The sequence below is a fragment of the Centruroides vittatus genome, unplaced genomic scaffold (genome assembly GCF_030686945.1).
Source record: "Centruroides vittatus isolate TY-2023 unplaced genomic scaffold, ASM3068694v2 contig_364, whole genome shotgun sequence".
Lineage (NCBI taxonomy): Eukaryota > Metazoa > Arthropoda > Arachnida > Scorpiones > Buthidae > Centruroides > Centruroides vittatus.
In genome coordinates, this window is record NW_027122188.1 from 6,343,392 (window position 1) to 6,369,201 (window position 25,810).

General features: G+C 30.3%; 1 protein-coding gene across 1 annotated transcript; it reads right to left on the minus strand.

The window, feature by feature from the left end:
- Window positions 1–4,916: 4,916 nt before the first annotated feature.
- On the minus strand, window positions 4,917–24,733 carry LOC136975193 (probable ATP-dependent RNA helicase DDX49). The gene is made up of 7 exons (XM_067270230.1): window positions 24,613–24,733; window positions 21,176–21,414; window positions 20,301–20,495; window positions 15,121–15,389; window positions 14,710–14,864; window positions 13,874–14,071; window positions 4,917–5,160 (listed from the first exon to the last, which is right to left on the minus strand). Exons 1-7 carry the CDS (start codon window positions 24,671–24,673, stop codon window positions 4,937–4,939), a joined length of 1,341 nt encoding a protein of 446 aa, XP_067126331.1. The 5' UTR covers window positions 24,674–24,733; the 3' UTR covers window positions 4,917–4,936.
- Between the last annotated feature and the right edge of the window lie 1,077 nt (window positions 24,734–25,810).

Consider the following 25,810-nt stretch of genomic DNA (forward strand, 5'->3'; position numbering starts at 1 on the left):
CGTACAATATACTGTACTTAGTATAAGCGCGAAGAAGCAATAATCTTTTTCTCTTAAATCATTTAAAAAATATAATTAAATTTTCAACAATATAAATCTCTAAAATATGATTTTTATTCTATAAATTTAAATTCCGATGATATAAAGAACTTATACGCTATATTAATTTAAAATATTATTTTTATTCGTATGACATATTCTGCTACACATCGATAATTTACAGAAAAAACTACTGTCACAAAAAACGATTGTCTCGAGTTAAAAAAAAAATGTTTTTCATTAATTCAAAAGTAAAATGCCATTATATAAAATATATTCTACACTCTTAAGTGAAGATAACATTAAAAAAAAGTAATAAAAATTTTTAAGTAGTTAGAATTGATGTTATCCAGTTTAGGAGGAGAGAGAGAGCCAAAGTTGTTTTTTTTTATTAAATTAATAAAAAAAATAACAGCTATTATTTTATTAAATATTAATTTTATAGTCTAATAAATCAATATTTATAAAACTGAATATATTATTAAATTAAATTATCTAAAAATTTTTAATTTAAAACATAATAAAATAAAATGATTTTAAAAATTCAATTCAGAATTTAAAAAATAAGTTTGACATTTTCTTATAAAATAGCTTTTAAATTCATTTGTATTTAATTTTATTAATTTTAACTTAATAAAAAAGTATGTAAAAAATATTTAAAATACAAAAAAAAAATGTAAAAAAATAATTTTAAGCGACACTCAACGTTGTAGTTGACAACAACATGAAATAAGATTAAGAAGGCAATAAAAAGAGATAAATTGCTGCTAAAGGCTTTTAATTTTTTCAAGGTTGAATCTGTTTATAGATAATTATACAGCATTGCTTTTTCTCATAAGAGGCGTAATAATGTAATCGTATAAGAATGAAATCTGAATACAGATTGCATACGAGCACGACTCTGAATACGTAAAATTTGAATTTCATATAAAAAACATCTAACAAGAATTGAACACACAACATTCAGTTTTTTACAGTCAGTCTTGTACTATAATAAATAAATAAATAAATAAATATATATATATATATAGTCGAGATGGGTTGATGATAATAGTAATAATAATAAGCACAGAGCCCAAACGGTTGAGGAGTTGAAGGTTGAAATTTGGTACACACTAAGAAGCAGTGCCGTACCTAGGGTTCTCCGGGCCCTGTGCGGAACCACATTTGTGGGCCCCCGAAAAAATTTTTCGGCAGGGGTGTCCTTTTTTCGTAATGGTTTTCCGGTTAATGTTACCTTAGGATCCAAAATGGCGGCGGTGGGATTTTTTCCCTACTTCGGAGACTACTACGGGGAAAAAAATTTTCCCTAGAGTCGTGACGTCGACGCCGTTGAGAATTTTTCCCCGTTTGGTTTCGACCCTGCGTTCGACGTGGCCGAGTTTCCTGTAACCTCGAAACGGACGGTAGTGTGTATTTGCGACGGTAGAGGGAGCTTTTTCGTAGCGTCGTGCGAGAGTAAAATCGGCGGGAAATACGTAGGGGTGTTATGAACGAATATGCAAATGCATGATCTACGACGTGATTCTGTTCCTTTCCGGGCAATTTTATGCAAATCGACTAGTTTCCAGTTGGAATCGTTTGCTGTAGTGTTGCGACGAATTGCGTATTGGAATAATTGCTGTTTTATTTCGTTACGATATTTCATTCTCGCACAATTTATTATCGGTAAACGTATAGTTTATTTGCAATTGTTCGATAATGAGTAGTTTTGCAGATTTGAGTTGCAACGACGAATTTTGGTCGAAATGCACCACCCGTGATTTCTCCATGTTAATTGAAGACGACTTTTTGGAACCAGGTTTGCCTCCCAGTATCGATAACGCATTGAAATTTGCTGTAAAATTAGGCATACAGCCGACCGAGTCCGTTTGCATTCATTGCGATTCTTTATGCAAATTATACTATCGGAGTAATAGAGAAAGCTGTTTCTTGCGATGTAGTAAGTGCGGAACGAAGACCTCTGCCTTTGATGGAACATTTAAAAGTAAATTTGGCCACATTTCTTGGAGTTGCATTCTGTCGTTTATATGGCACTAACTATGTCTGGAATGTACGGCGACGACCTCGGCGATTGCGGCGGGCAAATCCAGAAAAACGGGAGTCGATTGGTCCAATCACATACGGTTGGTATTGCTTATAGCTTTGAGTAATTTGACATCGTTTAAAAAAGGAGTGCCGAATAAAACGGTGGAAATCGACGAGACCGTAATATGTAAAAGAAAGTACGAGAAAGGGCGTATATTTAAAAATACGTTCGGAAAGGAAAAAAAGATAGGAAGAAGCAGGCAACCACCATCGAAAAGTGAGTAAAAAAATTCTGTTTTTTTTTATTGTTTATTTCGGTTAATATCCGCGGAGTGTGCAGAAAAATTCAAGATGGCGGCCGGAAACGCAGCCATCTTAAATCGAGGGAAAATTTTTTTCCCCGTCGCAGTCTCCAACGTAGGGAAAAATTTCCCCCGCCGCCATTTTGGATCCTAGGGTAACATTAACCGGTTTTCCTGTGTAATAAGGGCCCAGCAGCTCAAGCAGCAAAATGCGAAATTTTGCTTTGTTTTGATTGCCGCGAAAAATTTTTCGGGTCTTTTTTTCCTGTGATTTTGGGGCCCCCATGGGCCTATCGCCATCCAGGGGCCCGGTGCGGACCGCACTTCCCTAGCTACGCCACTGCTAAGAAGGGATTTTTTGAAATTCCCCTCTGGGGAAGTGTTAAGAGAAAGCGACATGCAAGATTTACAGGGTCAGATGCGTTTTTGCGGGAAATCGAACATATTTTTAGATCCATCTAAAAATTCCCTAATTAGTCTGTAAACAGGGGGACCTAATTCTTGCATTATGTGAAAACGGGTAAGATCGGCTATATCTTAAACTTCGCTATCGTTACTTTTTGCCCGAGCAATGCCGGGCTTATCTGCCAGTAAACTATAACCGATATTTTTGCGTTCAAACAATTCCAATGTGCCACTTATCAATCGGAGCAGATAATGCGTGTGAGCATTTTCTAAAAATTAACCGTAGAAAAGAAATAAGAAATTAATCATAAAGTTTATTTTTTTATAAATATATAAAATATAAACGACTGTTTTCCGGAAATCTATTTTCGCATTACCGTATAAGTAATACAGAACAGTCAAACAACGAATCGTAGAAAAAGACTTGATAACACATTAGGCCTCTACTCTGCCAACCTGGAGAATCCGGATTCATTCAGTTAGAAACAAGTCCTGAATATGTCCGCCGCTTATATCGTGGGCCTGCCAAACCCGTAATGGGCATGATAAAAGAAGAAGCTCTCTTAGTGTCTATAGTGTGGAAAGAGTAAACAAAAAGTAAATTAGGGAGCTTCTATAAATTATGTAGCATCATTTTTTACGATATTTACTACCCTCCCACTCCTCGTGACGCATTATACTACTAGACCTCAAGAGTGTGTACAGAAGTGCGCTTATGGTGCTACAGCACTTCTAAAGCTACCCTTTTGTTGCTTTAAAATATAATAACCTAATTGACGTCATACGATATAAGCTAACTAAAGTAATTCTAAGGTAAGTGAGTAACATTTTCCGAAAAACGACGGGGCACCTTAGTCCTCTCGAATCTGCCTTGAACAGTACCTATATTCTCACAATCTTGGATACTCCACTGCTAGACCCTTATAAAATTACATAACTCTAAGAACAGCCCTCTACTGTTGCTAATTTCCAATACGAAAACTTACTATAAACAGAATACATTAAAAGTTTGAAGATTACTGTCATAGTTGATACTGTATCTAGAATTTCTTCGTTGTACAGTATACAATTCTTCCCATAATCGGAATTAGTCGAGAAGAAAACATTCACTGTGCTTTGAACATTACTATTGAATAAAACGCAAAGTATTATTGATACAGTAGAGAACCGAAAATCGGAATCAATTGAGGACTGGGGTTGTTCAGATTAGTGATTTGTTCCGATTACCGATTATGTACGAATAAATATATTAACCTGTCCGATGTTCAAATTTTTCTCCGTTGCGTGTCGCTTCGTATTGAATTTTCGTCGATTTTAAGCCTAACGAAAATTTTTATCATAATAATCGAGGCTATCGTATCGTTAAAAATAATTTCTGCATTTTGTACAAACAAAATAAATATATTGAAGAATATAAAAACATGAAAATTATACTTTAGAAGTAAATTTAGTATCAAAAACGTTCGATTCAGCACGACACAGTCTGACTGAAAATCGTTCCGATTACCGGGGTTCCAATTAACGAGTCTCTACTGTATTTTCATTTTATAGGACAATGTAAATTTTAATTATAAAACTTTAAGTAGTATTTAAATTTTGACGATAAATGAATCAATTCACACAGTGTCTTTCATGTAGAGCGACGGAGTCCGACATATCTGGGATGGATCATTCCCGAAAAATTTGTTGTTTTTTCGATCTATCCGGATTTACCGAGCAATTAATTAAGGATGTAACCTATCACTTTGGGGGACTCGAGATCGAATCCTGACGGGTCGAAAAACTAGGAATTTTTCGGGAAGTGATCTGTCCGGATGTCAGGCCGATCCGTTGTAGGCCTGGCCGAATCCATAATGGGCACACTAAAACGTCTTAGTGCCCATAGGGTAGAGAGTTAAATTAAGAGAGGCCCATTCGGCCTCATTCCAGAGTCCGGATGGCGACACTAACCGCTTAGCCGCCTGGCTAGCAGTGTTTTATTTAAATATTTTATTAAATTCAATTAATTTTTTTAACGTAAAGTAAAACTGCTGAAGTTAATGAATTATTTTTCTATAACCTTTTCTTCAATTTTAAATAAACGAATAATGATTTGAATTTAACGGATAATAAAATTAACACTTTTATTAAAAGAAACGTTAGTCGGTTTTTAACGTTTTATTTCAATTTTCTAATAGTTTTTTTCTTTTCTTCTTTTGTTTGTTGTTTATTTTGTCCGATTTTTTCGTTACACAATCCTTTGGTTTCTTTTTATTCTCTGCTTCTAAAATTTTCCGCTTTTTCTGATTTATAATTTTTCTTTCACCAAAGTCTGTTTCTCCTAGTCGTATTTCTGCCTCTCTCGTTGCCACAGACACTTGCAACATTATGTCCAGCACCCTTTTTTCTTCGATAAAAATAAATTTCATATTTCATTAATATCATAGTAATAATATAATAAAATTCAGCAAATATGAAATCAGTAAAAATTTTTATAAATAATTAACTTAATAGAAATTTGTTTCACGTGTTTCTTAATTGAAATTTCACAAGATATTTATAATTTTTATATGTATTATTTTAAGTATTAAAACAGTACAGTATATGCCAATATTTTTACATCTGTATTTAAATTTTACAAAGTTGCCCAAGAAATAGCATTCCATCAACAGCGTAATGTAAAATTTCTGTTTGATTTATTACCAAAATAAATAGAATCGTAATAATTAATAAAATGGTCAGAACAATAATAGCACATAAATATATTTAACAAAATAGAATAAACGATGTCTTCTGCTGTAAATCGATAAATTATAAAAAGTGGAATCCGCTGTAGAAACTGTTATTACAACTTCAAGAACAAGTTAAAATCTTAAAAGTTTATGATCTTGTAAGATTTGAAAATAAATGTCAAAATAATGATAGTGGCAGTAATAATTCTATAAAATGAATCTACAGTGATTCAACAGTCAATCCTAAATTTCAGGAGCATACAGATGGAATTAAACAGAGCAATTTCTGAATATAAACCAGTATTCACAGACAATCCTGAGTCAGTACAAACCTTGTTTAGGGGCATATCAAAAGCTTCCTTTACAAGACACAAGTGGGCAATCCAGAAACACTATCGGCCGATTGCAGAGATAGAGTTTACATTAAACGACGTTTAACAACAGACGTTGGCTGGCTGAACCGCGGTTTAAAATGCTTTGCAAAGACGATGAGCGTCTATTTCTGAACGCCCTCTAAAGGAACTTTGGAAAACATTGGCTCTTACTTTCTCCGTCATTACTCCCGTTTTAGAAGTCATTCGGCCAATCGGGTTATTGGTTTGTGATGTCAGAAAAGGTCGCCAGCTATATTCCGAAAGCTTCCGAAAATAATATCTTAAGGCCGTCAACAACCATTGTTCCGCAATTAATGACAATCCTTTTCCATTTCGATATTTAACTTTTAACTTCGTCGCCAATACGGTTTAAAATACGAACAAATCCATATTTTGAAAATTTATACCGAATTCGAAATTCGTCTTCAGAATAATATTTAAGGAATTATTTCGACATCGTCTCTGTTACGGCTAACGGGAATCTTAGCCAAGTACAAGTTCAGGGTTGTCGATACTCGAGAGTCCGTACTCCAAGGTTCGAATCTATTCTGGGGTATATGTTCATTCTTGCCCCGCACTCATCAATGTCCTAACAACAAGGGACCAAGTAACAAACTGTCTGACCCTACCGGTTCCTCTCGTACCGCGCAGGATTACTATCGCAACCATTTCCGTTACCGCCGCTAGGGGTCTTCTGCCTTAGGGGTGTTTAGTCATAATCCCACGAACAATAGTTTCGCGCCACTAGCCACTCGAACAAGCACACGTACCAAGTGTCTGTTACAGTTTCCCTTCGTAACTGTCGAAATGTAATAGTAATAATAAAATATTTAAAATTATTCATTTTTATTTCTATAAAAAGATTCCGGTAATTATTAAAATTGTCTCGTTTGTTTAACAGAACGTTCTGACTAGGTAATTAACTACAATGACTCCGGAAATGCATTAACGTTTTATAACCGACATCATACTCGAATTGTAAATAAATGCATCCGATTTAAATTTTAAGTCTTCACCCATTTGAATATCGGAATTGGAACATTTAAAACAAATTTAAAATATTTAATTTTGTTATTTTTGCTCCAAGCAATTAATTAATTAATTAATAATTTTGTCGATTCGTACCGTTTACAACATTTGTTGAATGATATCCATTTTTATCTAAACTTTTCCACCAACAAAACTACCACTCGAATTAAAAAGCTCTCTAAACTTGCTGTCGAGTGAGTCTAGAAAGTAGGTCAAATAACTTGTTTTTAATCGCTGTCTACTTGTGGCAAGCTCGAAACGCTGTCTCTGCAATGAAATTTTTCTGAACCGCAGTCTACCCAATCTGTAAACCCCCGGTTTGTTCTCTAAACGTTCTCTCTGCAATCGGCTGTATTAGCCAGAATTCTTGTAGCAGAGGATGTGGTCTGGAAGATGTCTTGAGATATTTGAGAGGGTGCACCAGAGTTTCCTTCAAAGATGCAAGGTGTGCATCAAATGTGGGAGTCACCAAGTCAAAAAGCTTTTGTAACAGCATCATTTTGTATTTACAGTACTACATTTACATTCATGCACTCTGTTTCATTATTAAATGTTTTAATCGCTGTTTTATTTTGTCATGCTATCTATGGTATAGTTCCTTACATTAGATGGCTCGCACTGACTCAAGAATGTGTTCACAGACATAATCCTATTTGAAAGTTGCACTATTTCAACTCCTCTAAACAAGACCTGAAGTTTGAGACAAACCTTTTTGAATCATCTTGTATACAGGGTAATTCATTAGTGGTGTTCAGTAGTTTTTTCTTGAAACCATCAGAGATAGGTAGTTGAGACTAATTACCATTAGTCTCAACTACCTAGAGTAGACAGGGACAATCTTGGTGACCTTGAAAATCAGCAGTTTTTAAGATAAAACAAAATTGAGATTTTCAAATTATAAAGGATGCCTTTGAGCCATTATATAAATTGTTTGGAAAAAATAAATATCTTTTGTAACACGTCACATTTCCTTAACACGTTGACTGCCACGTGACTTTTTAGGATTCTGTTGTAAAATGCCAACTTAATTTAATTATATTATATTATTAAAAACTCTAATCAGAGTATATAGTAATAATCAAATAGCATATAGAATGTGTTTTTCTTAAAATAAAGGTATTACGAATTATCTCGTAGTTGGCTTATGTAACAGAAAGCTCTTTGCTAAAGCCAAACTACGAGTTAATTCGTGCACAGACACGATTCGTCCTGTCACTTCGCTACAGCCAATCGGAGATGTGTGTCTAAATTCATTAGTAATAAATCGGATATAGAGGCGAGCACATCACATTTACGTCTTTTTTGAGTGTGTTATTTTTTATTTATTTTTATAATCAAATTATAAATATCCCAAAATGGATAAGAAAAGACCACTGACTAAAAAACAACTTGATTACTACACTAATCTAAGTGATTCAGAATCTGACAAAATTTTTGGTGAGGATGGGGGAGTTTATTTGGCAGCGAAATGGTCCTGTTACTGTATGTAAATGGAAAGACAAACGAGAAGTCCTTACCATTTCAAACATGCACGTTGTTGAAATGGTAGAGTTGTTCAATCGCAATGGAAAATGTTCGATGAAACCGAATATAATTCGAGATTATAATCATGGAATGTCTGGCATTGACGATCAGATCAAATGCTATCGTACTACACAGCTCTAAGAAAGACTATTAGATGGCCCAAAAAGGTTGCATTACATATTATAGAAATATATATACATAATGCGCACAAACTCTTTCAAAAAGCAACTTCTTCTAAAATAAAACTTATAAAGTTTAGAGAAGCATTCGTCAAAGCGTTGATCAAAGAAGAAATTCAACCAGTTTCAAAAAAAATTAAATTTCAGAAGCTCCACTATTTACAGAGTATCCCATCTACTCAGAAAAAACAACATCTGACAAAGCCATGTCGAATTTGTACCAAAGCTAAAAAACGCCGAGAAACGCGTTATTTTTGTCTAATCTGTCTTGAGAAGCCAGCCCTTTGCGTAGAAGATTGTTTTAAAAATTATCAGAAACAATAAAAATATCGTTTTGCTTTTGATTTTGAATAAACATTTTATAATATTTTCTGTTCGTTTAAATTTATATTTCTGTTTTATAAATTATCACAAACAATAAAAATATTGTTTTGCTTTCGATTTTGAATAAACTTTTTATGATCATATTTTCCGTTCATTTATTAATAAATGTTCTGTTCATGTAAGCCAAACTTGATTTTTTGTTCTTGCCCCTGAAGCTATCTATTCATATTTACACTGATATACTACGAATTACATCGTAGCTGCACAAATATGGCAAGGAAACAAACTACGATATAACTCGTAGGTGGCGTCCTAGGCAGAAACGGTAACTACGAGTCATCTCGTAGATGGCAGTCAACGTGTTAAACCTAATGGTTTCGAGATATAAGCCAGTTTATGTTAAAAATCTGATTTCTCTTTTTCTGAAAGTTTCTATACTGGGAAGTTTACAACAGGTTAATTATCAAAAAGTTTTACATAACAGAAAAATGATAGTAATGAAAGTACATTTCAAAATTTATTTAAATTAGATGCTAAGAATGTCTACCCTCTTGGCAGCATCTTCTTCTAGGAGATGCCAAGAGCTTATTCTTATTCTTCTAGGAAAGGCATTTAATACATTTCATAATTTACATCAACTAATCTTATGAATAACTTTCCAATATTCTGATTTTTATGTTTTCAGTAGAAGGATGCTGAAAGTAAACCATTTCTTTCATTCATCCCCATAAACTGGCATACAGATTTGCAGTTTGTGAATAATTTTGGTGACATGCACCTAAAGCCATCAGCATATCAAATGCTTCTTCATTCAAATAACTCATTTTCACGAAAACAGAGAAAACAAATAGAAGTAAATATACAAAAATGAAAAAGATTACACCTTAAATGGCATTCCTTCATACCTTTGAAAAAATAACAATTCAATTTATTCAAAGGATGCTTGTTCAACTATTTGATACAATAAGATAATGAACAAAAACTGATAAACTTGGTTCCCAGCATAAAAACTTTCAGGAAAAAAGAAATCATATTTTTAGCAGAAATTGGCTGATATCCTGAAAACATTAGGGGCCGTATTCTGGTCACTGTCTCTGGTATCTCGTCTCTCACAAGCTGGTTACTGATTGGCTAATCATTTGGATTAGCCAATCAGCAACCGGCTTGTGAGAGATAAGAGACCAGAGACAGTGACCAGAATACAACCCTAGGTTTAAGAAAATGTACAAAAGATGTTTATTTTGTCACATACAATTCATATAATGACTCAAAATGACCCCTTAAAATTAAAAAAAAAACCTATTTTGTATTCTCAAAAACTGCTGATTTTCAAGGTCATCCAAGATCAAAATTGTCCCAGTCTACTCTATGAACTCGATAATTAGTCTCACATTATCTCCAATGGTTTTCAAGTAAAACCTACATCAACATCAGTGAGTCATCCTGTATAGACAAAGAAGTTCACTAAAAACAAATATCATAGTTGAAAATCTCTAATTTATTTTTATAACTGGAATAAGATTATAGATGAAAAACATCTCAGTTGTTGATCTGATAATACTTATTGTATATTAAATAAATACTATCCTATATAAATCATTTTCAGATTATTTAATCTTAGAATATGATTAGAGTCAAATAAAATAAGTTTCTAAGTTAATAATAAGAGTGCCAGCAACATTTAAAGTCAATATAAAAATATAAACACAAATTAATTTTTAATGAGTATTTTCATTTTATTTCACTTGAACCCTTCTTAATGTCTTCAGGTAAATAACATAAAGAAAAAAATTGTTTTCATTTTTGTTTCAAATGAAACAGTCATGTGAATTTAAAACCAACATCTAACAATAAAATTAGAAGAAAAAGCACAGACCATAACATTCAGAGAGATGTAGAAGAAAATGAAGAATATTTGTCTAAATATGAAAAATTACATATACTGTAACATAATTATATCAATGGAATTATATTTTATAATTTAAAAGTAGCCTTTTTACAATAACATTAATACATTTATTGAGAATCTACATTTTGACTATCAAATAATTTCTATCAAAAAAAGTATAAAATTTTTTACTTAAGGGTACCATGGTCAGAGTTTAATAGGGATTTGATGGAAAATATGAAGAGAAACAAAGAATTTAAAATGAATGCAAATAAAAAAAAAAGATTTAAAATGACCACTTACGCTGCATTCAAAGTTTTAAAATGCAAGCTTCGTATATCGTATGTTTCTATATTCAGCGGTTGACTCAATGGTGAGAAAATGACGTTTCTAAATGGACTGTTGAGTTCTTTATTGAGACTAGTGATGTCAGCGCTGTCTCAACGACCTGAAAGACTATTGAGTAGTAAACAAACTAACATGGTGGCTTCCATAAAAAAGTAAATTTCGCTTATAGAAACTATCCATTCATTCTTGCTGTGGATGTTGTAATAGCAGACAGATTAATGAACGATCTGTATTTGATAAAACATGTGATTGCATGGATAATTTATTCAATATTGAAATATTAAGTTTTTTTTCATAAACAAACTACTGCCACGAATTTGTCCAAAATTGATTATGATTGATATTTGGCCCTCTTTAAGTCTTCCTAATGATATAAATATTCAAGAAATTCAAATTATTAAAGAAAGACCCAGTATACAAGAAAATGATACAGATAAGGATTCATTTGAATAATGGTTAAGTGAGTTACTTTAATTATTTAGCAAACAAGTTACAATCATTGCCTTCTCCTTAATTAATTTGGATATCATGAAAAGTGCCTTTTCAACAGAAACATTTCTTTTTTCTACAAAACGTGACGTCAGATTGTTCAATGGAGGGCCTCAACGGAAAATTCACTGTTGAGTCAACTGTTGAATATAGAAACGTACAGATAGAATTACTTTTCTTGAAAATCCATTAATAGTTTTAAGTCTTTTTCATTACAATTCTAATGATTTTTCTCTAAACTTAAGTATAAATTTTAACATATCTGAAATTCAACAAAAAATTTTAAGAGAAAAAAAAATCCAACAATGAGTTGTGTAACTTTCCCAGCTGTTATGAATTTTTATTTTAAAAAATAACTTTTAAATTATTAAGCAAAATAAAATTGTGTGTGGTGCCATCTGTTACAAGATTTTGTTATAAAACTTTTTATTTTTTATTTTATCTCCCCACTCCTTCAATCTTTAACCACCAGAATTTAATGCATTATTACCCCACATATACAAGCCCCCATGCCAAATTTCATTTCTTAATCTTTATCCCACACACATCCATGAAATTGTTTTTTTGACTTTATTGGATTCAAATCTCAACACATGGAGATTTGCAAAAAATTCAGAGAGTCAAATTTAAAAGGATTCCAATACTTTCCTTTATAATGTATACATAACAGCTGGGAAAATAAAACAGTTATAAATTTCTCACTTCAATCATAAATTTATTTGTTAAATCTGAAGTCTATTACATCAAGGACCTAATATAGTTCATTTTATAAATCAGCTTGAATATATTAATTATAAAATCTAACATTTTTAATGGATTCAAGCTGAATCTAAGCTTATTTTTTTGATTTATTTACAAAAGTAATTATAACATTTGAAGATAATCAAAAATAAAAATGAAAATTCCCATTAATTAATACATAGATAATCTATCATATAATTGAGATGCAAAAGTACTGACAAAAACAATAAAATTCTTTAGATGTATTTAATAATTTTATCTTACAATCTTATTAGATTTTAAATCTTGGGTAAATTAAACTTATAAAATGTTCAAAAAATTATGAATCTTTAAATTTATACTTTAACTCTAATGATAATTAAATACTGAAAACAGTTTGGAATTTAGATATGCTTTGAGCTGTATTAAAACAATTTCTAAGAAAAATATATTTTGTAAATAAATGTCTTGTTTTATTAGTTATTTGAATATCAAATCTTTATAATGTTAGTCTGTTTTAATATAGAAACTTTTACTTATTTCCTTTTATGTTTTTTTAGAACTTATGTATTAATTCTCTCAATTAGGAAGCCATCTCAAGACAAGTGTGTGGCTTCCTAATTGAAAGAATTATAATAATACAAGTTCTAAAAAACATACAAGAACTTTAAAAAAATGACAACTATTGATATATAAGAATAAGAGCATATAGATAAATGCCTAGAGTCATTCTGAAATTTCAGTTAAAATACTGTATAATCTAATGATTTATAACCATATTATTTAAACAATATTACACAGTTGTATAAAATTATTGTTAAATTACAAACATCCCTTGTCAACTGCAATTTTGAAAAAATATAATTTCTATCAAGAATCAAGTTAATGAAAATAATATTAAAAAATTTTAGAATGTTTCATTATTATTTAATATTTTGATTACTGATAAATTAAACTGTATTTTAAAACATAATAAAAATTAATATTTTCTTCATTTAATTAAAAAATTATTTGTAATTAAATACTGAAAACAATGTTTTCCTTTTTTCTATTATTACTGATGGCATACAATTATACTAATAATTTTATAAACATTAATCTGGTTACTAAAGATATCTTTGAAATTTAAAAAAATATTAAAAGCATTGTTGGTGACCTGCAAAGAAATTTAAAAAAATATAATGAGTCAGTCTTTGATTCTTAGCCCTTTTAAGAGTTGTAATTCTTCTCAACTAGTTCAAAATGGTTTTAGAATTTTCCATGACTTTAAAAATTCAATAAAGAAAATTTTATATGTAAAATTGAAATTATTATTATAAAATGTATATTCAGTGTCACAGTTGGCATTCTTCCTTTAATGAAGAAATTGGCCATAAAGTTTTTGTTTTGGTTAACATGATTTTACCAACACCTTAATGTTTTCGAAGTTAATCCTTGCAGTTGGCAAATGATGCCTGTGTTTTAATAATATTGAATTTAGAAAAGTTTTAAAAATTACACAAAAATTAATTACCTTTTGTTTCATACAGGCTAAGTTTTTTATTTATAAAATTTTCTACTTTATGTACTGAATCTACATCAAATTGTGATACTAATGTCACAGCCATACCACCACGACCAGCTCGAGCAGTCCTACCCACACGATGAATATAAGTTTTAGGTTTTGGTACATTATAATTTATAACCATATCAACTGTGGGAATGTCCAGACCTGAAAACAATTTTTATATTAAAATGTATATATACTTAAGTTATCAACATTTCAATAGGTAACTATTTTCAATATATAATTTTTAATTTTACTATTATCAACATCTAACTATAAATATTTCATAAAAACTTGAATTTAAAATTTTCAACAAGATAGCAATAGACAAGTTTTTATCAGTATTCTATTAATTAAATAAAATTATGATTGCATGAAGTTGTAAACAACATAACACAAACAATGTAATCAAGAGATGTTAGAAACCATTCAGTTAAGATTTCAATATTTTTAGATTAATCCAACTAATAAGCTTCACCATTTTTGTGAAAATTAACTAATGCAACATCTAAAAAACTGATTGCAAAAGGAGGAGATCTTAGTCAAAAATCAAAACAAAATATCTTTATTCTCACCCGATATTTTGTTTTAATTTTTGACTAAGATCTCCTCTATTTGCTAATCAAAAACTACACCAGTATAATAAAGTCCTATTAATAAACAAGACCCAAGTAGACAGAAATTTGCAAGAAACTAGTTTAATTTTCAAAAATGGATAATTCAAATTTTTGACAATTCAAACTTCTCTCAACTCTTCCCTCAAATTAAAAAGATTCGACTGTAATGATAATTTTATACATTACCTCTACTTGCAACATCAGTGGCTACTAAGATTTTTACTTTATTAGATTTGAATTTTGATAATGAAATAAACCTCTCTCTCTGTGCTTTCATTGAGTGAAGTGATACATTTTCAAATCCTAATGATGTTAAAGCCATGGACAATATCTGGCACTTTCTGAAAAATTTTAAAAAATTATTTTAACATAATTTTACATATAGAATTAAAATTGTTATTATTAGCCAATTAAATTTAGTGGTATAAAGAGTACATAGCTACTTGTCAGTAACTTTATTAATTCTTGAATAAAATTGCTACAAAAGTTACAATGTTAAAAAAATATTTTTATTTATATTAAATCTATTATTGAAATGTCTTATTTGCAATACATCATTAAAATTAAGTCACAAAAAATTTAATAATAAAAACTTACTTGCAAGAACCGGTAAAGATAATGAGTGAGTTATTTTGATTTTTTTCTAAATAACGATGAATTATGTGTACAAGATAAGGATCTCGAACTAAAGCTGGCATCAAAACATAGAACTGCTCTAGCTGATCAACTGTTGAAATTTCTTCAACTTGTGACCAATAAAATTTATTTGAAAGATGTTTCTCCATGTTTTGAACATTTTGTGTAATTGTAGCACTAAATAATAAAGTTTGTTTCTGTTTTGGAAGGGAATTAAATATAGTATTTAGCTGAAAAAAAATAAAAAAAGAATTTTATTAAATATTATGTTTATATTATTTACATTATCTAACATTTATGCATAAAAATATTTATTTACAATAATATTTTACAAAATGTATCTAAATCTAGCCATATAAAATCTCCTTTTATTGAATATTTTAATCAACAAAGTTTAATAAATATATAAATTCAAACATATATAATAAAGTCAGGTTTTAATCATTACAGATACATAAATGAATGTTTCAAAATAACTTACACATTTTAAAAAAATTAATTTAAGAGTAAAAGATAAAATTTATTCTAAATGATTAAATACATATAAATATGAATTTTATTCCCATATATTTCTGCAGATAAGACGATAGTTGAATCATAAAAAAAAAGGCCCCCAAAACCTTGGGTTGTCTTATAAGACAGATACAAAAATATTAGATTGAAATTTATATAAATTAAAACCATTATAAAAAACTGACGAACTGTAATTATTTACTAGTAGAGAGTAGGGCATGTCCACAAAATAAAATAACCCATACGATATTTTTGTGAATAGTCAAGGTCATCACCCGAATGTCCGAATCAGCACGAATGTTTGCAACAATAGCAGGGCAGAAAATAAAATTTGTTCATTCAAAAAATTAAGAATAGGACAATTCCATATACACTATACAGTATTATTATCCAGATGATGATCGCTGATCTAAACTAAATTCATAGGCCATTGATAGTTTGGGGGTCGTCTTATAGGACAGATATATGCTAAAACTATAAAACTTTGCCAAAAATTTATACCTCGTCTTATCTGAAGGTCGTCTTATCCGCAGAAATATACAGTATATGTACTTTCCATATTCAAATTTTTCAAACTTTTAGTCCAGACTATTCTGCATTTTTATACATTTATTATTATAGAAATAACATACCAAATTTAATAAATTATTTTCAATAATTTATCAACGAAATTTGTGAAACTTGGCATAATCTGAAACTTAAAAAAAATAAACTATTAAAGTTTTGTTGTAAAAAATTTTGTTTGAGAAAAGTTTGACTTTTATCAGCTAAAATATGATATGAACAGTAAAACTCCCAATTATCCAAGGAAATGTGGATCAATGTTACTTCAGATAAAACAGACAGTCATGGCTATTTTGGATTAAAAATTATGAATATAAAAAACATACCACTTTTAAACCTCAGTGAATTTAATCACATATAAGAATATTTTTTACATTTAAAATGAATGAAACTTGGTACCATTATGATAAACAAATAAAATTTTTACTACTGCTTTTTAAGATTATCAAAAGTTTGTATTTAAAAAATGCTCCTCTTGAGCCATCATCAGTTTAATATTTCAAAGCTTAGAGACTGCTATATTCCAAGAACAGCTTATGGAAGGAAATTTTTGAACAATAATATTTCAAAAAAGTTAATGCATGAATAAAACAATTTTAAATGCTTGCATGAATGCTTCAGAACTGTGTTAACTAGTGATGGGATGATTAATTGGAATCAGAATCAGGAATAGGAAAAAAAATTGAGCATTTTCTGTAAATCAGAATTGAGCATCATCACAATTTCCAATTCTTAAAATGATTCTTCAACATCTAATAAGAAACCTAATTATCTGTTTCAATCAAAGATTAAGCATTTTAAAAATTACAATATTAACAATTAAGTATTAGTTTAACACATACCTGAACCTATTACTGGTGTTGGTGAAATGACGGATAATATCGTAAACGTTTTCAAACCTTAATAGTTCTTCTTCAGACGATATGAAAAAAGATAAGCGATGGAACGCAGAAAATAGAACAGGGATATTTAAATAGAATCGAACCCATGTCTCGTGTAAAATCGTCGGATCGGACATGCGCAATCAGTGCAGGTAGATGGCAATTAAAGATCCGTGTCGATGAAAAGAACTGAAGAAATTTTTCAAACCTTAATAGTTCTTATTCAGAACTATTAAGGTTCGAAAACGTTTACGATATTATCTGTCATTTCACCAACACCAGTAACAGGTTCAGGTACATGTTGATTTCATACCAGTGTTCTTTGAATGTTGAAGTTTAAGTATTAGTTTATTGGAAACTTTCATTTTGACAAAGCAGAGATTATGTGATGCCCTATACATGAGATGATATCTGTCATGGAGAACTTTTCTTTCATGTAGTCAGAGCAATTAGAGATTGCACTTGTTCAGTACTGTCACCATTTTAGGGGAGATAGGGTGACATTAGGGTTGCCATTGGCCAGCATTGGGCTGGCTTGATTGGCAATTTCAATCACCAGCAATCAACAAAAAATATTTAAGTGTTAGAACAACAGTTTAAAATATAAACAAAATTATATTTTAATTGAATAAATATTATAAAAAGATAATTTAATATTTGTATGTTCACTTATAATGATAAAATATAACTGAACGTTTTTGTTATTTTTCACAGATGATTCTGTAGTACAATAAATTTTGAAATGCAATTTGTGGATTCTAAGAAAAAATAATTGTTCACACAAAGTTTACTGCTGTTTTGAGTTCTAAAAATTGATTTTTCAACATGAGTCAGTTTAGAAATTTGTTTCATTCTTCTTTTCCTTAGGAAAAAAATTCACACAATTGTACATTTATAAAAATCTGGCTCAAGCGAATGAATTCAAAAATTTGTTAACTTGTGATGATGATGATGTTTGTTCAGCTTGTTACCTTATTTGCCAAACCTCATTTAGTGTTAAATATTGTTTTCTGTTGATTGGTTATTCTATCCAATTTTTAACTAGATTTGTCACAATGGTTAGGGCACAGAAGATAACTCTTACTCTTTATAATATTCTTTATTGAAATCGAAATGCATTTCGGACTTTTTTCAATTGATTCTACAAATATAATCCTTGCTGACTGAAGATTGCAGAAACCAATGAAGAGTGAGTTGCACTCAAAATGCATGGTTGTAATTACATCATGTTATTGTTATTTATAAAATGTTTAAAATATCTGTAATTTTGTTTACAGAAAAATATATGAAAATGTATTTTATATATTAATGCAAAACCAAGCACATAAAATAAAATAACAACAATATAAATAAAGTGAACAATAACAATCCAATAAGCATATGCCTTTTCATATATAATTAATCTGTGCAATTGTTGAACAATGATTTTTATTGTACAAATTATCTATTCCAGATTTGAATTTGGACTAAAGTCTTAAATGTTTTGCTTTATCATTTAATGAATATAAGATTTGTTAGGTGAAGAAGTTAATTATAATTTTTAATTAATACAAAGATGTTGAAAGAGGATGAGTTAGTAAACTAATATCTTGTCTTTATCAGGGGTCACACTGTATAGTGCCAAAATCGCCACTTTGCTATAAGAATATAATACTGGTGATAGCAAGAGACAATAAAAATCCTAGTCCGCTTATTCCGCATTCGGCATGAAACTGAATTACAAAGTACACTTAAAAAAAAAAAAGCAAAATGTCTAGCTCCCATGCACCACATACCTAGTGATTTCATGACTTTGTGCGGCAAGTTCAGGGAGAAAAATAGGACAACATTGAGAACCACAGGCAGTTTTCGTGCAATGTCACTCAGCATTTCCAGATTAGGGATTTTTTTTTATCAATCAACAGAAAATCTGTGGATTATTTTGGGGTGACTTTTTTCATTTCAATCTTTTTCAGTAAACTAAAACAAAAATTTTGACACGACAGAATATGTGAAATACTGTTTAAACATTGTGACAAAATGTGTTATTCAGAATTATTCAAAAATGATTCCTATTGCTAAGAACAAAAGAGAGCAAGACGTTTGGGTTGCCAATTTGAATGAAACTTGGTGAGCATGTAGCCTTAAACACAAACGGTTCCTTATTCAAATAATAGGATCCGCTTCTCAAGCATTTCCAAAAACCACAAGTGAAAATATTCGAAAATAAATGCAAAGAAATAAAAATTTAATTTAACAATGCAAAACAGTTAAATCTACAGAGACTCATTTTTGCTAAACAAGAAATGATGTCATCATTTTTAATCTCTTGTTTTATAAGCTTTAAACATAAGGAATACTAATAATACAGTAAAATAATAAATTCATTTTGTTACACATAAAAAGAAACAAAACTGAACTAAAATTCCGAAAATTCGAACCTCTATTGTGTAGCTCCATTGCCTAGCGTCTTATCCATTTGGCTATTGTTGCTCAGAGAGGTGAATTTTCCAAAGACTAATAAGTGAAACCTCAATTTTTAGAGGCCAAATTTTTGGAAATACTTGAGAAGTGTATCCTATTATTTGAACAAGGAACTGTTTGTATTTAAGGCTACATGCTCACCAAATTTTGTTCAAATTGGAGACCCGAACATCTAGCCCTCTTTTTGTAAGTGACAGCTTAAATGTTTTGCTTTCCAGACACCAAACTAAGGCCATCAGCAGCTGCATCAATAAGTAACAAACTGTTGGTGATAAATAATTTGAAGTGGCAAAAAAAATTTTAAACTGGCAAAATGGTGATATTCGTACATTTTCCAGAGCAACCCCTGCTTTATATCTGTATTCATACAATTATTTAAATATTTGGTTACTAGACCATTTTTTTACAGATTAATCAAACTCTGAAATATTTATTTAGCTATACCTACACCATCAACAGTGCCAGCAGAAGTAAAGAATACTGTTGGTGGTGTATATATAATTAAATAAATTTACCAGTTTCTAACTGATCTGTAAAAAATGATCTAGTGACCAAATATTTATGTAATTAAAGGACTTAGTGCCCATGTAGTCTCAAAAAAAAAAAAAAAAAAAATTTGATTATATAATTTTTATACTATAATCTTATTAAACCATACATTATTGTATATTTAGGTGATGCACATACAATAGCTTCTTGAATACATTATTATATATTTACCTGATTATTAAATTGGCCTTCTAATAATCTGTCAGCTTCATCGAGTATTAAAAATTTAATACTCTTTAAAGTAAATGTATTACAACTTTCAAGATGATCTGCTAAACGTCCAGGAGTTGCAATAACAATATGAGGATGTCTTGCTAATTCTTTTCCTTGTTTCATCATATCCATACCACCTATTATTAGACATAGCTGTAATAAAAGAACATTAAAACAAAATCAGTATTATTTTATCTAATTTATAGAATACAAAAGTTTAATAAAAGATTTCTTAAAATAGAATTATATAAAAATTTATTTCTTATTTTTATTGGGAATATCAAACAAATTCATCAATAATTCATGAGTTTTATCAAAAATTTGTCAAATTATTCTAATATACAAATGTACAAAAACAATAAACTTAGGCATTTTTCATATTACGCCAATGTTGTATTAAGTTTTATAATTGACGTTAGTAAATAAATACACAAATTTGACTAATTCATTTCCATCTTAAAATACAGATCCTGATCAAATAAAAAGGTTAATGGTATTTTAAGAATATAGCTACAGACTGTAACTATTGTCTTCAAATCAGTTAATGAAATGAATTATGTTTATGCTAATTTTGTACAGAAATATTAAATCTTGCATTTTAAGTTTAATTAAACATATAATATGCAAAGAGTACTCTGTATGTTGATGCTAAATTAACATTTTTGTAATTCCTTCAAGAGTTAAAAAGAAAACTTGTATATTATCAAAAGAAATTTTTTGATAATATATAAACTTAATACTAAGTAACTGTAACTAATTTTAACTTACTCTAACTTAAAAATGTAATATTCATTTAAAGAATAAAGTAATGTCTATTATTTCATTTCACTGACCTCTAAATTAATTGGCTTTCCTAGTACACGAAACTGATCAGCAATTTGGCAAGCCAATTCTCTGGTAGGTGTTAAAATTAATGCAAAAATACCATAAGGATCTTCTGAAAGCTTTTGCAAAACTGGTATTGCAAAAGCTAGTGTTTTTCCACTACCTGTTTTTGAGCACCCAATGCAGTCTTTTCCCAACAATATTTCTGGAATACAATGGAGCTGAACTGGTGTTGGTGATAGCAATCCTTTAAGAAAAGTTTACCATAAAGTAAATAATATTAAACTTTAAAATAGAATCTAGTATTCAAATCAATAAAATATTTTATGAATTATTTCTTTAATATAAAAATATTCCAAAGAATATAATTTACTTTAAATATAGTTCTTATATTAATAAAAAACCATAAACAAACTCTTTCATTTAACCAAATTTGATATATAGGGGGAGAGTGAATATATGCAGAATGGATACAAGTTGGTTTACCATTAAAAAAACTTAAATAAATATTTTGTTTGTTAATTATTTGTATTTATTTTTAACATAATAAAGCATAGAAAATGCAAATTTTTAAACTATCTACAAAAAATCAAGTAATTCTCCTGGCAAAAACACTACGATTAGCACAAAATTAAAATTGTCTGTGGTGCCATTCGTTATGATAACTTTTATAATTTATCAATTATTATAAAATGGCAAAAAGCTTAATTTTGCAGGTACAGATAAGTTTTATAAAAAATTGCAAATGCTAATAACAAGTAAAATCATTAAGTCTGGCTCCACTCAAGATAAGACAAGACCCACCCTCTATCTTCCCAACCCCTCAACCTTTAACCACTAAAATTTAATAGCACCAATGCTCCTTACATACAAATTACCATGCCAAATTTTGTTACTTAATTATTACCTCATTCTGAGATATTAAACAAAATAATGTCAAAACACATACACACACACACACATGGAGTTTTTTTAGTTTTTTGGGTTCAGATTTCAAAATGTGGAGATTTGAAAAAAAAAACCTGAAAGGTCAAACCTGACATGATTCCAACACTTTCCTATGTTATAAACATAACAAGCTGGGAAACTAAAATGATGTAACAAATGATCTTCATTTTTTGCTTTATAAGACACTTTCTACATTTTCTGTAACAGTTCCTCGGATATCTGGCTGTATAACTTGAATTTCTTCCTGAATTTGTCTTTAAGCTGTTGGATGGTTAAAGATTTATTGATATACACCCAATCAGATAATCCAAAATCTTATTAAATCAAGCAAATGCATGCATGCTCTGTGTTAGAACAATGGAGTAATAATTTTGGAAATAAAATTCAAAGATTTTTATGTTACTCTGTTAGCTGTTGTGAAGTTTTCCATAATAAAATTCCATGACACAAATTTTCAATACAGTTGATTCTGCTTAATTGGGACACATTGGGACTAATCCATTTGGCCCAATTAAGTGGCTGCTCCAATTAAACAAACTAATAATAAATTCTAAAATAAAATATATAATATGTAGGTAAGTAAATAAGTAGGTAAAAAATAATAATTAGGTACCTATTTTAATGTGTTATTAAACCAAAATACAGAAAATATTTGTACTATAAATTTGCCAGATTCATGATGGTAGATAACCGATTCACATCACACTAACGTTGTCAAATATTAATAGTGACGAACACAAGGGTTGACCATTCAATCCGTTCCTGATTGAACGATCTTTCCTTTCTCCCTTTTAGTTATAACATGTCTAAGTTTGTCCAAAAGTCACCTTATGACCTTTCTTTAAGCAGTTTCCTTTACTTGGAGATGGGCTGTTTTGGCAGAAGCATTCATAAAATCAAGCAGCTCCCAACCAGTGGATGTCTGAGTCTAGACGTAATCATGCACACAACACCATCCAAGGGAACTCTAGTTGTCTACCAACTTAGTCAAGAGACCTTAAAAAATTGTCTGAGAGGGTCTTTGTCTCTTTGTTTTTAAGGAGATTGCCTGATCCAATCCGGAGAAGGGTCAACAGCTCACATTCAGGTTTGCCTCAGACAGGATTCCGGTGTGATACGTCCTGCTATGCCAACCCCCTCCAGAAAAACCGAACCGCCCGAGCGAAAGTCAAAATTGCTTTGTCTCCGCCAACCATTATACCCTATTCACACTGTATATTTTAAGCCAGCTTAAGGTATGAAATATGAACAGAACTGACTTAACGTTAAACCGATTTAACAACCAACAACTGGCTCAGCTTAAATCGCTTTCTCAAAGAAGCTTAAGTCACTTCAAGCTTTCCTCGAAGTCTGCCACAAGTTCAAAAATAATGGCAGAAGCAGATGTACAAATGTTCGAACAAACGATACTCTTCTCTGTTAGCATGTATATGCTGCTTCGGTACAAGAAGTTTAAATAATAATATAAATTTTTTGTTTACGAAAAAAAAGAATATATATATATATAAATTTCTGTCAAAAATCCATTCTTATCACAGGTCTATTGCTAAAGCGATATAAACATTGAGAGAATTGTGCTGCCAATGACAATGACATCACTGATAATAAATGTTAATAATTCCTAACTAACATCTTATGCATTTTAAATAAGTTATTTATATTTTAAATTACTAAATATGAATTAATTTATGATGATTTATGAAAAATAAGCAAAAGTTTGATTTTATTTAAAATGTAATATTGAGTACACCCACTTGAAGGCTAAGCAAATAATTCGCTTTAATTACCTAGTATGAACAAGTAGTTAATCTTGTTTTCGACAATGTGACTTAACTTAATTCTGCTTAAATCTTAATCCCGCTTAAAATGTACAGTGTGAATAGGGTATTAGGCTTACAAGATATTAACATACATACATAGTTGACATATTTTTGGAAGATCCCTAAAATATATCAATATTTGCTAAATTCCTTTTCTGCTACTGTCTCAATTAAGCATTTATATTATGTATTAATTTATTAGTTTGGTTTCCATTCTCTGAGATTTGGCCCAATAAAGCGGCTGCCCCAATTAAACGGAATTGATTGTATCTGGAACACAAATTTAAAAATGTAAAACAGCAAAAATGTTTTTTTAACTGATAAAATGACTTATGGACAACCCTGTACCACTGTTGATTTACAGCCACTGGACAAAAGAAAGAAAATGTAAGTTTACATTTGAAAGAAAAATGGATGGAGATGGAGGATCAAAGAATGTGAGCACCAAAAATATGTTGTACTGATTAAAGGATGAAGGATTTTATGAATTATAACGGTAATTATATATAATTAGTGCATAGGGTTCTTCCTTAGTTTCTTTAATGAAACATATTTGATAATCATTTCTAAAATACAGAATATTTTTGAGGCTCAAAATTAATTATTTTGTCATTACATAACACATCAATCGATTCGTAAATATTACATATATGCAAGAAAATTAAGAAACACATTACCCATCTTGTTACACTGCTTAATTAACCAATCATTTAATTTTAACTGTTTAAAGTCCGTCATTTTTGTTTCTGATGAACCTTACACGCTACTAGAAATCCATTTCAAACTTCCATTACACAGATGACACGTGCTACAAAGTAAATGTTGCCAGACGTAAAAATATAGCCAATCTTCAATAAAAATCGCCAAAATTACTAACAGAAGAAAGAATTTAATACGTGTCTCATCGCAGTAACATTACATAGTTTGAGGAATAATAATTATCTGTTAATTAAATTTATTTTTAAAAATTTAACTAACATATTTATTTATCAGGAGGAAAAAAAAACCAAACAGTGTTTTATATATGGTATAAACGGCGGATGGGGAGCGGCTAAGATGGTAGCCTACTGCTCTGAAAAACCAGGGATCAAATCTGGACTGGTCAAAATAACCTAGGAATTTTTTGAGTGGTCCGTCTGGATATGTCTGGTCCAGTCCTTCAGTATTCAGCCGCCCCACTGTGTGCAGATCTGAACCACCGATTTGGCCAATTGCAGAGAGAGTTTATGTTACAATAAATAACGATTAACGGCCGAAAGGCGTCTAAACGTTGCCTTGCTTTACCGCGGTTTAAAATGCATTGCAAGGCGACAATCGTCTATTTCTAAACGCCGTCTAAATCAGTGGTCGGAAACCTTTCTGACCTAATGGACCACTAAACTCACAATTTTGAATCCCGCGGACCACTATCGTGAATTTTTTTAAACGATACAAAGTCTGTAGTATAATAATGATCATAAAAGTTCAATTTTACAATATTAATATGAAACTCGCGTGTTTAATTATAACAAATTAATGCAAGTCTAAAGTTCATTGCTGCATGTTTGAAATAAGTTTATGAATTCTTAGCGCTTTTCCACGAAGGACGACAATCGCACTCACAATATTGTTTATTGTTCATTATTTATTGATAACAGTCACTTCGTATTTGGTTTCAGATTCAAATAAAAACCCCCAAAGAGTGAAAAAAAGCAACTAAGCATTTTGCATTTCTTTCGTAATACTTCGCGTAACCTTCAGTTGAACAATGTCCAAATTTCTCCACCCAAAATTTCTCGCGGTTCATCAATGGTCCGCGGACCACCGGTTGTCGATCGTTGGTCTAAATAAACTTTGACAAAACAATGGCTATTACTCCCCTTTTTCTGGGAGTTG

Coding starts and splice junctions, on each gene's coding strand:
- LOC136975193 (XM_067270230.1), bottom strand. CDS start 24,673: ATGACGGACTTTAAACAGTTAAAATTAAATGATTGGTTAATTAAGCAG. Junction 21,415..24,612: donor TAAGCAGTGTAACAAGATGG/GTAATGTGTTTC, acceptor CTTTTCTTAAAG/GATTGCTATCACCAACACCA. Junction 5,161..13,873: donor TAGCCTGTATGAAACAAAAG/GTAATTAATTTT, acceptor TTTTTATCGAAG/AAAAAAGGGTGCTGGACATA.